Raw genomic sequence first — 14,773 nt, 5'->3', positions numbered from 1 at the left:
TACCTTATCAAAGTACTTTTAAGCATGTTATCTTTTAAAAATTCTTATATCGGAGGTTTATTTAAGGCAGGTTCCTTAATCCCTCTAGGGATTGTCAGGAAACTTAAGTCAACAGGATAAGTGACTTATTTGGGTAATGTCATACATGTAGAACTGAGACTATGACTCTAGGGCAGCTAGGTGGCTCAGTACATAGAAAGCCAGGTGAGAGATGGGAGGTCCTAGATTCCAATCTAGCCTCAGAGATTTCCTAGCTTTGTAACCCTGGGCAAGCCATTTAACTCTGTCTGCCTAGCCCATACCATTCTTCAACCTTAGAACCAATACTTAGTATGGATCCTAAGACAGAAGGGAAGGGTTTAAAAAACAAAAACAAAAAAAAAGGACTATGGTTATTGATTCCTGGTACTTATTATACCATCATACTCTGGGAAGGAGATGGTCCAGAATTAGATCAATGACTTTCAAGGTGTGGTCTCAGGATCTTTGGAGTCTTTGAAATGGAGTCCTCCCTTTGGGAGGGTCTGAGAAATCAAAACTATTTTAATAATACAGATATCCCTTTCCTATCTTGATTCCATGAATCGAGGGTCTGCATAAGAAATTAAATGGGAATTTTCTGGGTTCTGCAGAAGCCACATATGGCTACCTGGCTACCTCTCTAGACTTCATCTATCAAAGCGGATGCAAATGTTTTGCTTTTGTCTTCCCAACTCCAGGAATTGATCAATGCCTGGCACATACCAAGCTGTTCGTTCTTATTGACTGTCAAAAACAAAATAGTCCCTGTTATGAGAATTATTTGACTTCCTTTTATTAATTTTTGTTCTTTAGAGTTCAGGGCCATTTTTCCTAGTTAGGAGCTAGCTGAAACCTGTTATATTCCTGAGATGTCAAAAAGGGAACTTGGGCTTCCCAAAGTAATTTAAGTTGACTTATTTCTGGAAAGATCCTCTGGTTTCAAATCAATGAACCCTTTCAATTAACCTTTTGTAACTCTGCACTTTGAAACTTAACTTTTAATATGCAACTAAGTCTGTTTGACTAGAAGTCTGTGTGACTTTTTTGACCTAAAAGGAGAGGATTATGAGGCTGTATGCCAAAAAAGTATTTCTCTGCCTCTGTAATGCAATTTTTCTTCTATAAAAGCTTTGTTAGACTCCTAATGTTTGTTCAGGGCTATTTTTCTGACCCCAGAATCTGTGCTTGAGCATACGAAAACCTAGGTTTTAACTTCTAGAATTCCTGAATTGTGATAGTTATTCGGCAGCAATTACCTTTCACATAAACTTAATGAGAGTATTTTTCCTGTAACATCTAAAATCAAGTTTATATTCTGTTGGGGAGAGGAAGGAATACAATATGTACACTGGTAAGTATATACCAAGGTACACTTGGTAGGAAAGATACAGCATAAACACCTGGAAGAATCAGGGAAGGTTTCAAGGTGGGGGGGGGGGGGGGAGCTGAAACCAGAGCTGAACCCAGAAGTCTAATAAGTATTCTGACAGGCAGAGTTGAGCTGGAAGTACAGTTGAGGGATGACATGTACAAATGCACAGAGATGGGAGATGGATCCTCTGTTCAGAGAGTAGTCCAGAATGTCTAGAAAAGATGGTTTGTAAAGGATAATATGAAATAAAGTAAGGTAAGAAGATTGCATTCAGATTATGGAGATTCTTGAACCCTAGGCAAAGTAATTTGTATTTTATCTCATGGCCAACATGGAGTTATTGGACACTTTCTGGAAGATGTGTCTTAAGAAGAATAACTTAGCAATCACTTGCCAGTCTATTTCCCCCTTCAATCTATTCTGCACACAAGCAACTTCTAAAACTCCACATTATCACATCTATGTTTAAAGCTTTAAACAGTTCCTTATTGCCCATTAAAATTAAATCTAAGCTTTTAGGATAACACTGAGGGTGTCCTAGAATATTTCTCAAATTTATCTGTATCACCAAATACTCAACTTCACATCCAATTAAAATCATTTTTTTACAAGACAACTCTTGAAAATTTCCCATAGTTGTGCCTTTCCTGATACCACTGTCCCATTTCTCCACTTACCAGAAATTAACTTAAATCAGGGCTCAATTTGGCCCACACCTTTACCATTATAATATCATAGGATTTAAGGCTGGATATGTCTTACCAATCTGTCAAATAAATCACTGCCCTGTACCGTATCTTGATATTTGTATCATAATATTTGGACCTGCTACCTTCTATCATCTTTAACTTGTTATGTATTTGCATCTTTCCTAAAAAGATTTCAAACTCCTTTATACAAGAGGAAAGTAGTGGAGGGAAGTGGAAAGGGAAGTTGCAACACTGTTCATTCAAGTCCTGCTTTTGACATAGACTATACCACCCAGAGCCGGTAAGTCGCAAATTATTAAGTACTTACTATGTGCCGGGCATTGTGCTAAGTGCTAGAAATATAAACAAAAAGACAGCCCCTGCCTTCAAGGAACTTGCACTCTAGTAAGGGAAGAGAGCTGGGGTGGGGTGGTAGTCATACAGGCATAATACAGAAAGTCCTGTGTAGATGAAATCAGGATAGTATGCGGAGAGCACCTGGATAGATTCCTTAACTTCTCAGTATTTTCTCAAATAAGCCTGCATTAGAAGGAATTTCCTTATATTAATTCAATCACAAACCCAGGCTCTATCCCTATGTCAGACTTTTGGAACTTTCTCCCTTCCTTCCCCAGGAAACTTACCATATGAAACTCATCAATGGGCAGCTGGGAGGTGAAGTAGATAGAGCACTGGACTTGGAATCAAAGTTCAAATTCTGCCTCTGACACTTGAGCAAACCACTCTGGTATCTTTGGGGTGTACAGAGAACATTAGTGTGAGGACTGGCTGAGCCCCTTTCAGGGCTGCTCATCTACTTTTGGTGCCTAGCTGTTACCCAATTTGAATCTGTGATTCCAAGAAACTGTAGCATGTACATTTGCCTGGTATTCACAGTATTTATCAGTACTCTCTGCCCCACTCATCTGACTGGAGTGCAAGGCCATGGTTTCCAGGACTTCTTTTAAAGAGGGGGTTCAGCATGGTTACCCCCCCCCCACATTTTTCACTAGTGATGTTTGCTTTTGGACTTCTTTGGAACTCTCCTTCATGCTCCAGCTACTAGTATCTTCTCTTTCCCTCCCTCCTCAGCTTTTTCAGCTTCCTGTTGGGTGCTATCTTCCATTAGATTATAAACTCCTTAAGGGCAAGGCCTTTTTCTTTTTGGTATTTGTGTCTCCAGTACTTTGCACAGTGCTTGGCATATAGTAGATGCTTAATATTTACTGACTAAATATCTATCCCCATCCCTCGATACATCACTATGCTCTTATACAGGAACACAAATATTTATCAATTGAAATTGTCCCTTAAAGGTCAAAGACTCACTTCTTCACTATTAAATGATACATAGATTTATCTATATACACAGTTTGAGTAAAAAAAAGTATATACAGAGATGTATAGTATATGCTTTTTTATTCAATCTTAATGTGCATGAGAAAGGCAGCAGGGCCTAATAGTTAAAGATAGCTGGCCACCAGAGGCCAGACCTGGGTTCAAACTCTGCTGCTGACACATCCTGGCTGGTTAACCTTGAACAACATTTATAAAGCACCTACCATGTGCTAGGCACTGTGCTTTACAATTATTACTTCATTTGATCTTCACAACATTCTTTGGGAGTTAAGGGTTATTATTGTCTTCGTTTTACAAATGAGGAGGAAAAAGACAAACAGGGGTCAAGTGACTTGTCCAGGGTCACACAGCTAGAGCCTGGGGTCACACTTGAACTCGAGTCTTTCTGACTCCAGCCCAGCACTCTATCCAGTGCATAGAATTCACGTAGTTTGGGAGGAAAGGTACTTCAGTCGGGGAGATCAGCAAAAGGCTTTCTGCGAACGGAAAGTGGTACCTGAGTAGCATCTTAAAAGCCAAAGAAGGGCTCTATGCAAAGGCATGGGGACAGGAGATGAAGTTTGGGACTGTACCTGGAACACAGTGAGCGTTTAATAACAAATAAATGCTCTGTTGCCTGTCATCCCCCAGAAGGTTATGTACTGAAAACGAACCAGTTATGTAGATTTTACATTATGGAGGAGTTCCTCATTAAAAGAAATATCCCGCCATTACGGAAAACAGAATTCTCCTCCTATGGGACGCTAGGAGCGGCCAGACTAAGGGACACTCAGGCTCGCGGCCGGCGTCAGAGAGCCCCGCCCCAGGGGGAAGGGAGGCCGCGACCCCAGCCAGACGGACGCCCACTCCATCCTACCCACGTCCTCGGAGTCCAGGCCTCCTAGTGCACCTAACCTCATCCTCGCACATACCTTCTCTACCACTGCCATCTCCCGTGGCCACGGCCGCCATGGCCAACCTACACCCAGGTTCTTCCTTCGCCGCGCGGGAGGATTAGAGAGCTAGACCTCAGGAGGGGATTGGTACCCAGGATGCCCCGGAAGCGTCAGAACTCTCAGTGCCTTGCACGTGACGCCTCCCTAAGCCGCCAAGGGCTCGGCGTCCCTTCACGTGACACGTTGCCCCGCCTACCTGGAGGAGAGGGCGGAGGTAGAGGACCACGTGGGCTTGTTTGTTTTTCTTCCCTTAAGCTGGCTCCCACGGCACGTGGCTTTTGTTTGTGTTCCCTTCTCTGAATTCTCCTTCCTCTTTCTGGTCAGATGCTACCACTGCACTCTCGCTTTGTTTCAAACTTCCTATTTTCTATTCCCTATCCATAGAAAGTTCGGGCTCCATTCAAGGGGGATCATGCTTGAGTTTTGGGGAAGGCCAGAGGGAGAGGAAGTGGCCATGTGATGTCCGTCGGTGGCTTCCTTGCTTGTTACAATTTATAGTCATGCCCGCCTGGTCGTAATCATATTTGGAGTTTTCTTGGCAAAGATACTGGAGCGATTTGCCATTTCCATCGCATTTTATGTTGGAGGAAACTGAGGCAAACAGTGTTAAATGATATGACCACGGCCACAGTAGAGTCTGAGACACTTGGTTCTTACTGCCTCCTGTCCAGGAATCTCTGGAGTCCTACCTGCCCTGCTTCCGCACACATCCTGATTTCTGAAGCTGGCTGCCCTTTGTCCCTTGGCGTAATGTCCGGATCTCTCTGCCATAGCAGTTTAAGTGAGCGGCCTAGGAACCAGAGGTTCAGACATGCTGTGCTTCTTTATTTGTAGCGTGACTCATATGGCTCTCCTGACAGATTCAGGTCACCTGACCTGTGTTACTTACAAACAGGCGTCAGGTTTGAATTTACATATCCAAACTGGTGAGCTGGATGTCACACACACACCCTGTTTACCAGTTAACTTTATAGAGATCCACTTTTGATCAAAAGTCAATCAATAAGTATTGATTGCCTTGAAAAAAAGAAAATAATACTTCCATCGAGGAATTTATAATTTTGTTAGGCACAAAGTATATGCTTAAAATATGTAAAAAAAAATTATAAAGTTGTGATAAGTGATGAATAAGCGTTAAGGACCGCTAAGTACTATAGGAGTTCAGAGAAGAAAAGCATAATTTAGTTTCGAGGAAAACTAAAAACCTGGAGGAACAGAATATTTTTATGTTAAAATAATTTGTGTCTGTCTTTATCTTCCACTAGCACGCTCCCAATGTCCCCAGGTTTTTAGTTCCCTTTGATAAAATGTAAGCTCTTGAAGGTAGGGAAAAGTCTTTTTCCTTGTATCTGTATCCTTGGCTCTCAGCACCGTGCCTGACACATAGTAAACAATAAGTGTTAATTGCGGCTTTTCAGAATATATAAATCCAGTAAATAAACAAGTAGCGGCGTAAATGGTCTAAGATGGGGGGGGGGGGGGGGTTGAGGGAGAAGGCGGGGACCCTAGGTTGAAGTTCCAGTTTTGTTCCTGGCTAGTGCTCCTTTTCTGGAGCTCAGGTCGTACCGTGATGGAGGAAGTGAAGAGCCAGTCTAAAGTTGATCCTAGTTCTACCCAGGATCCCTGATCCCAAATGACCTAATGTCCCTTCCCGTCTGGTGATTCCATGAAATTACAAACAACCCGATGCTACTTGGCAGAGCTGTTCACCAAGCACATGACGCACGCCCAGGCATTTCCTTCAACCGTGGCCCCGCGAGCCGGTTGTCCAAACAGCAAGCAATCAGAAGACGCTTCTCGGACGTCTGGCGCCAGAGTGCAGGTTGGCGGCGCGGCTCCTCCCTCCCGCGGCCCCGGTTCCCGCACCCGGGCGAGCTCGCGCTGCGCAGGCGCGTGAACAAGACTCCGGGAGCCGGGCTCGTTTGCGTCCCTGAGCTAAGGAGGGAGGAGGGAAGGAGCGAGCTCCGCCGCCTCCGGCTCTGGCCGTCAGTCTGTGTGATCAGGGTAGGGCAAGGCGAAGGGGGGACCCGGCTTTGAGGGTGAGCACCCGGCCCCACGCCGCCATGGGCTCCAGTTGGAGCATCTCAGGGGAGGAGGAAGAGGAGCGGCGGCCGCTATTGCGGCCCGGACCTGGGGTGGGCGCTGGGGCGGCCGGGAGGAGCCGGGATCCGACTGCGGAGCGGCCAGCGGTAGCTCCGGCGGTGCCAGCGGTGCCGGTGCAGGTCTTAGCCGGGCCTGCGCGCGTGTACGGGCGTCGCTGGCTCGTACTGCTGCTCTTTTCGTTGCTGGCCTTCCTGCAGGGCCTGGTATGGAACACCTGGGGCCCCATCCAGAACTCGGCTCGCCGGGCCTATGGCTTCTCCAGCTGGGACATCGCGCTGCTTGTGCTCTGGGGACCCATCGGCTTCGTGCCCTGTTTCGCCTTCATGTGGTTGCTGGACAAGAGAGGTGAGCAGTGGTGGCCGGGGTACACACCCCCAACACACACACACAGACACACACAGCCAAATAGCTCAAAACATATAACACATACCCAAACATACCCCAGATCACAGGCAGGCATACACAAACATGCAACACAGGCACATATGCTACACCCCTTAAGCACTAAGTAACCCACTCAGGTGTGCCCACACAAACACAGGTACACATGATAAACACCCAAACATACAATATATAACCAAACACATCCTGAACTCCAAGACACACCTAACACTGCCCGATACTCCCCCAGTGATCCAAACATCCCTACAAACACATACACCTCCCCATCACAAACTCAAACACTGCCCCCCCACAACCTAGAACCTCAAGACTTCCCAAACACACTCAAAGGGCCCAAATACTTTCACTCCAAAAGTCCCCCACAAACATATACAAAACGTCTAAGCACTCACAGCTGAATACTGCCCCCCCATCCAAGGCACTCCCTAAACACTCACTTCTGCCCAAATACTTCCCTCACTAATTGCCTCCTCACACACATCCAGACAACCCTAAAAATACACGATCTTCCCAACACACATCTAATTCTTCTTGATACACACTAACTCCAAGACACTCCCCAAACAGCATCCCAGGCACCCCCAAATATACTCCTAAGCACCTCCTCACATAACCTATCTCCCCCTAAAAGTGTTGGAGATTGTCGGATAAGGGAGTGCCCTGAGCATTCTATCTCATAGATATTAAGCCCCCTCCCCTTCAGAGGTTCTTTACTTTTTGTCTATAAAATTTAAATTAAAAAAAAAGTTTGGGGAAGGTTTTTGATAATTTTTCAATACAAGGTTTCAATTCTAAGTTTCTCTTGAAATAGTATGTATTTAGCATGCATCTTTAAGCATTATTCTGAGATAAGAGTCCTTTGGTTTTACCAAACTGCCAGAGGGTTGATGATATCAAAAAGGTTAAAAATGGTTAAGCTGAGACAAATTTAGGAAGAATTCTTGCATCACATTTCAGTTTGTAATGTCTAGGAGGGTTACTATTACGTAACACCAAGGATCAGATCCTCTCTGAAAGTTCCTACTTTTACAGATGGTGAGGAAAGTGGCAAGTTATACATTCCAAAGTATAATATATGTCTGTTATTTATTCCTCCTCTTTCTTGGTGGGTGCTTTGATTTCTAACACCTTTTGGGATGAGAGGTCAGGGACATCTCAAGTTTGATAAGAATCCAATTACAAATGAGTAATGAGAAGTTACTTAGAAATAGGCATCAGCACTGTAGATCTCTGTTAGGATCTCAGGTCTGGGTTGAACTTATTGAGAGGCTGTGAGCCAGAAACTTGGCCCAACCAAGTCTGATGTCCTTTTAGGTAAATTACCAAAGCTAAATGTCTTCTCATCTTGGGCAAATTTGGTTTTAAGAATAAATAGCCATATGGTTCAGTGGCTTGAGAGCCAGGCCAAGAACAGGAGGTCTTTGGTTCAAAGGTGACCTCAGACATTTTCTAGCTGTGTGACTGTGGGAAAGTCACTTAACCCCCACCCATTTTTCCTGCTCTTAATGCTCATCTGCCTTGAAACTGATATACAGCATTGATTCTAAGAAAGAAGGTAAGAGTTTAAATAATAACAACAATAGGGCTTTTACTGCCAAGACTAGTTAGTGTTGCTTAGACCAAGGCCTCTTTCACCAGACCTAGAGCATAATATGTATTCTTTGTGTTTGGAGATGGAGAGAAGATCATCTGAATGTGTCCAGGGCTTACAGGGTGCATCCATCTGGTGTTTATTGGAATATCTACCCTTCCTGCCCCCAGCTTCTTAGAGTTTTGAGAGTGCCAGGATCCACTTCATTATTACAGAACCCTGTAAAAGTAGAGACTCAGATTATTTGGTAGTTCTTTGAATAGTTTGTGACTAATAAACTCCTATCTCATTCTCTCCTAATTCTTGTGATTCTTGGGCTACTGGTTTAAAAAAATCTTCCTCTTTCAAAACTTTCATTCTCATTTTGCTTTGTTCTACTCTCTTGATCCCTCGGTCTTCTGCCATCCCCTCTGTTGAGCACTCTGAAATCCTGATCTAACATTAGACGAGTTCCCCTCGACATAGATCTCTTTAAAGACTTTTTTTGTCATTGTTGCTTCTCTTTTTTCATTTCACCATCACTTCCTAATAACCCTTCTCCTAAGAACACTTCTTAGTAACAAAGAAGCCCATTACAAAGCAACACATTTACTGTGTTGAACTTTGAATGCCTCATTCCTTTCCCATAATCTATCACCTAGTGAGGAAAAAGAAATGTTTCATCAGCTAGTATGTTTCATGTCATCTGTTGTCACCATTGTGCATGCATTGTTGATTTGAATCATGATGTCATGTAGAGTTCTTTTCCATTACATTATTGTGGTGTTTACATATATCATTCTCTTGGTTCTGTTTCAATTCTATTTCTGCCACTTAACTTCTGTATGACCTTGGGTAAGTCACTTTACTCTCTGGGTCTCAATTTCAGCGTCTATAAAATAAGGAAGTTAGACTAGATGAGTTCTAAGGCATGTTTCTAGCTTTAAGCCAATAGACTTATGATCTCTTAATTAATTGCCAAATCCTATGGTCTTTTCTTGGCCTCATTCTCCTTAACTTTTTTGTAGCTTTTTACCATTCCCTGGCTGTAGGAATCCTTATTTTTATGTAAGATTGAGCTCAGGTGCTACATGAGAATTGAGAAGCTTTTGCTAATCATTCCAGGTGTTAGTGCTCTCCACCTTTCTCAAGTTACTTTGTATTTTTAAATCTGTGTATCTGTTTGTGATCTCATAGGTGAATGTAAGTTCTTTGAAGGGGGTGGGGGGGTTGTTTTTATTTTCCCAGTGTCTTGCTTGTACAAGTACACAGTTAATAAATATTTACTGGTGATACTTTGGCAACAATATGGTATTGGGTTGCTTTTAGATTTGTTAGTGATACAAACACTGCAACCAGATAAATTACTACTGCCAAGTGTGGCAAGATGGCCAAAAAGCTAATGCAATCTCAGACTTTATTATAAGAAATATGGTCAGAATTTCCAGAATACTGTATCTGGAATATGGCTCTCAGTTCTGAGTACTATCATCTTTTAAAATACAACCAATCACTTGGATTTTATCCAGAAGAAAGTAATAGAAATAGTGGCAGATCTGAAAGCTATGTATTTGGGTAGAAGGACTTGGGATTGTCTGGCTTAGAGAAAATTTAGGCAGGAACAGAATATTCGAAGGCCTCTAAAGTGGAGGAGAGATTAGGTTTGCCTTTCTTGTTCCAGGCAGCAAATAGCTGGCTACTCATATAAAGAATTGTGTTGAGGTTTGCTTTGCCAAGTCCAGTCAGAAAACTGTTAACTTTTGTCCCATGACAGATGCAAAAGTTGAATAGTTTGGGGGTTTTTTTGGAGGGGGTGAAGGGGGATGCAGTTGGTAAAGTGACTAAAATGGCTAGGCTCTATTGGGATGACTAGAATATAGGATGAGAGCTTGAGGGTATGGTAGGGGAAGTGGAAGTTTTAAAATTCTTTTTTTTTTTAATCCTTCCCTTCTGCCTTAGAAGAGTGGTAAGGGCTAGGCAATGGAGGTTAAGTGACTTGCCCAGGACAGTTAGGAAGTTTCTGAGGCCAGATTTGAATCTAGGACCTCACATCTCTAGGCTTGGCTCTCTATCCACTGAGCCACCCAGCTGCCCCCTAAAAAATTCTTAAAAGCAAGGATAGCATCATTATTATCATCACTAACATTCATAGATTACTTTTAGGTTTACAAAATAGTGACCATATTTTGTCTTGTTAGATCTTTACAACAATCCTGAGCAGTAGATATTATTATTCTACTTTTACAATTAAAGAAACTGAGACTTAGATTAAGTGATTTGCTCAGGGTCACACAGCTAGTGAAAGAGGTGGGATTTGAAAATAGACCTTTTTTATTCCAAGTCTAGTACTGTAACTATACCATTTAGCTACAATTTGACAGGAGGGAATAGGGAGGAAGCCAATAGATAAAAAATGATTAAATATTATGAAGAAGAGATATCCTAAGAGACAAGCTTCTAAACTAGGCTAGCAGTGGTGTCAAACTAGAAATGGGAGATTACTTCTGTCCTAGACCTTAAGGATATCTAAGTCAAAGAGGTGATTGTTGGCAAGGAAAAGGGTCACCTTATCCTCCAAAATTAGAGCAAAGAAGATGGAAGTTGATGCCGAGATGATTTGAAGTAAGTAATTAGTTGGGAAGGAAAGGAAATTTACAATAGATGGCCTTAATTTTTACAGTGAAATATGAGATAAAATCTATATATAGAACTATATCATCCTATATTTCTCTCCCTCACAGCCAAATTACTTGAAAAAGCTGTCAACACTTAGTTGGCTCTACTTTCTCACCTTCCACTCATTTTTCAGCCTGTTAAAATCTGGCTTCCATTACTATCACTATATTGAAATTGCTCTTTCTGAATTCATCAGTGACTTCTATATTGCTAAGTCTGGTGGCCTTTTCTCAATTTTCAACCTGCATTTCTGTAGTATTTGATGCTGTTGATCATGCTGTCCTGCCAGGTACTTTCTTCTCCTTAGATTTTATGATATTTTTCTCTTATGGCTCTCTTTCTACCTGTAAGATCCTTCTTTCTCTTTTTCTGGATTATAATAGTCCCATAATGGTGAACCTATGGCACACGCGCCAGAGATGGCACACATAGACCTCTCTGTGGGCACACATGCCAAGGATCCAGTGCACCCATCCCTATAGCACAGAGATCACCAGAGTTCCTAACTTACAAAGCCAGAGGGAGGTGTAGCAGGGCTGCTCCCCTTCTCTCCCCAGTAGGAGTTAGTAAGCAGGTCTCTTCAAGACAGGATCCCTTGTGGATAAGATTGCCCCACCCTGTTCAGAATACTGTGACCTCTTAACCTCTTAATTAATTACCTTTGGCCTGAGTGAGACAGAGCCATCTTAGGTCTTTACTACCAGAAGCGACCAATGTCTTTACTATACAAAGTATTTTTGGGATTTAGGAATGTATCTTTTGAGTTTGTACTTTAAAAATGTTCAAAATTGTAGTCTATTGATTTAGGAATAAGTTTTATGAATCTGAGGCTAGGCTAATAGCCCCTTCCCTCTTCTACAGCTCCCTTCCCCAGTTTCTTTCACTAGCAACCTTGAGCAGCTTTAATTTGCATTCTTAGTCCTCTAACCTCTGACTAGGTTGTTCAATTTGCATTCAAAGGGGTACCTGCCTAAGAGTGAACAGGTGGACTAAAAGGTCTGGAAAACACAATAGTGGCTTTTCAGAGGTAGCATTCTCCCAATCAGCCCTGCATCCAGATTAAAACCTGACTTCAACCCTTGACCATTTACTAAAAAGGTTAATTTGGAGGATACCCCCTTTAGGAAGGCTGGAAAATGATGGGGCAAATGTGTGTTAAGATTAAAAATGATAAAGACTGATATAATAAGAGAAATTAGTAGTTTAATTAAAGCCATGGTCATGTTGGTAAAATATATATGGCCGCGCCTGACTAACTTTTAAATTTACCACCGGAGTCCATCTTGTTCCTCTCGTATGCCAGCCAGCCACTCAGCAAAACCAAGAGAGCTCCTCTAGGCCCTCCTCTGAATTTAAGCTGATCCCTGCATGGGGACCTTTGACGTCCCCATGCCCAAAGACCGGAAACCCATTGGAATCATGGGTAATGTAGTCTCAAAGACACCACGTGTCCATAGGGAGTCTGCTAGACACTTCCAAATAGCACTTCCCTGAATTCAAAACAAACAGTGTGAGGTTGATGTCATTTAATCTGAGGGTTATATTTTCCTATAAATAAGGGGTTTTCCTGTAAGCTGGTGCTTTTTTTGCTTTTTTTTTTCCTGGCCAACTTTTTCTTTCTTTCTCTCTCAATAAAGCATGATTTGAATAGTGGCTAAAGAGGATCTACTTTGAAATTTTCAAGGTCCCCTCAATTTCCACTTTACACAGGTTAGAGAGGAGCTGGGTTTGAGGGGATCATAGCTCACATAACTAGAGGGGAGCAGACTAGAGTGCTTGCATCCCTCATCTCTCCCTCTCCCCAAGCCTGAGTACATCACCTATCCCCCTGGCCAGCAGTCCAGTGGGAGTGCTTTCTCCCTCCCCTGGTCTCTGGTGGGGCATGGACACAGCACTTAGTCTTGGGGGGGGAGGGGTAGGGACCTAGCACTCCATCTCTAAAAGGTTCCCCATCACTGTCATAGACTAACATCTTATACTTTGTGCATAGCTGCCCCCAGGGCTCTGTCCTAGGCTCTTTTAGCTTCTCTCTTTACACTTTCTTGGTGAACTCATCAACTTTCATGAATTTGACTCTTGTGTTTATGCAGATAACTCCCAAGTCTTATATTTAGTCCCCTTCTTTCTCCTTAGTCTCTGTCTGCTACAGCTGACTGTTGGGCATCTTCCTTTCTGTCAAACATATCTCAAACTCAGTAAATAAGTCCTAAATAAATTATGATCTTTACCCCTAAATCCACACCTCCATTTTACTTCTTTATCTTTGTTGAGGGCACATTCTTCTAGTTCTTAAGCAAAGGAGCCAGCCAGTGAAAAGATATAGAATCAGGAAATTGCTAATTTTGTTGGAGTAACAGCAAGAAGTTTTATGTCACCATATCACAGAGTATGTAGAGAGAAGTAAAATGTAAGAAGAGTGGAAAGAAAGAAAGGGACCAAATTATGAAGGGCTTTAAAAAGGCAAAAGATGATTTTTATATTTGATCTTGGAATTAATATGGAGCGATGTGAGTTTATTGACTTGGGGGGTTAATATGGTCAGACATGCATTTTAGGAAAACTACTTTGATTGCTGATTGGAGGATTGGATTGAAATGAGGAGAGAAATGTGATAGGAAGACCAACTAGCAGACTATTGCAATAGTCCAGAAGCAGATGATAAATCCACTAGTATTATAGCAGAGTCAGGGGAAAGAAGGGGATATATATAAGGAGATATATATAAGGAGATATATATAAGGAGAGAGATATATATATGAGATGTTGGAAAGTGTAGTAGGAGAGCTGATCAGGAAAACCTGAGCCAGAAGGGACACCTTCTTCAGGAGCGATGTGAGTTTATTGACTTGGGGGGTTAATATGGTCAGACATGCATTTTAGGAAAACTACTTTGATTGCTGATTGGAGGATTGGATTGAAATGAGGAGAGAAATGTGATAGGAAGACCAACTAGCAGACTATTGCAATAGTCCAGAAGCAGATGATAATTCCACTAGTATTATAGCAGAGTCAGGGGAAAGAAGGGGATATATATAAGGAGATATATATAAGGAGATATATATAAGGAGAGATATATATATATATGAGATGTTGGAAAGTGTAGTAGGAGAGCTGATCAGGAAAATCTGAGCCAGAAGGGACACCTTCTTCAGGAATTATAAGGCTCTAGTAATTAGCTTAAAAAATAGAAAAATTTATTAAGTTTAATGCAAGTTAATAATGGAATTGGGTGGCTAGGGAGGCAGGAGCAGGTGGAATACTGCCTACCAGAGGAGATGGGGTTTGGGATACTTATACCCTCCTGACAATAGGGCCCACATGACTAGAGATGGGATAATGGTGGGGTGATAGAATGATGTTTTTGGGACTCTGGGACCTGAGATGGGTCATGTGCTTATGTCCTATGTCTCAGAGTCAAAAGGGGGTGAGCTTGTCCAGTTTAAGGGATTGTTAGATGTCTGAGTTCAAGATACGTGTTCATCAAGAATGAGGGGGAGAGGCTAGAGGGGATATTTCTCTCAGCTCAGTCACTTCCCTCAGTACTGCAGGAATGCAGGGGAAAATGAATTCTTTATATACTCTCTGACCTGGGACACCTTTGGAGTTTTTGTGGTGCCTAGGGAAACCCCATATCAGAAAGGTTGGA

At 42.4% G+C, this 14,773-nt stretch overlaps 2 protein-coding genes across 3 annotated transcripts in view; one reads left to right on the top strand and one right to left on the bottom strand.

Annotated features, from left to right (window-relative positions):
* The window catches only part of HSPBAP1 (HSPB1 associated protein 1), a 51,821-nt gene extending 47,373 nt beyond the window's left edge, over positions 1 to 4,448 (bottom strand). For both annotated transcript variants that reach the window (XM_044670048.1, XM_044670049.1), the window contains exon 1: positions 4,353 to 4,448. In XM_044670048.1, the coding sequence (XP_044525983.1) occupies positions 4,353 to 4,392 (40 nt within the window). In that variant the 5' untranslated portion in view covers positions 4,393 to 4,448. The remainder of the gene's footprint in view (positions 1 to 4,352) is intronic.
* Positions 4,449 to 6,255: 1,807 nt separating this feature from the next.
* The window catches only part of SLC49A4 (solute carrier family 49 member 4), a 127,457-nt gene continuing 118,939 nt past the window's right edge, over positions 6,256 to 14,773 (top strand). The window contains exon 1 of the mRNA XM_044670047.1: positions 6,256 to 6,824. Coding sequence (XP_044525982.1) covers positions 6,440 to 6,824 — 385 coding nt within the window. The 5' untranslated portion in view covers positions 6,256 to 6,439. The remainder of the gene's footprint in view (positions 6,825 to 14,773) is intronic.

Source organism: Gracilinanus agilis, chromosome 3, assembly GCF_016433145.1.
Source record: "Gracilinanus agilis isolate LMUSP501 chromosome 3, AgileGrace, whole genome shotgun sequence".
Taxonomy (NCBI): Eukaryota; Metazoa; Chordata; class Mammalia; order Didelphimorphia; family Didelphidae; genus Gracilinanus; species Gracilinanus agilis.
This window is presented reverse-complemented; position numbering and strand designations above follow the sequence as displayed.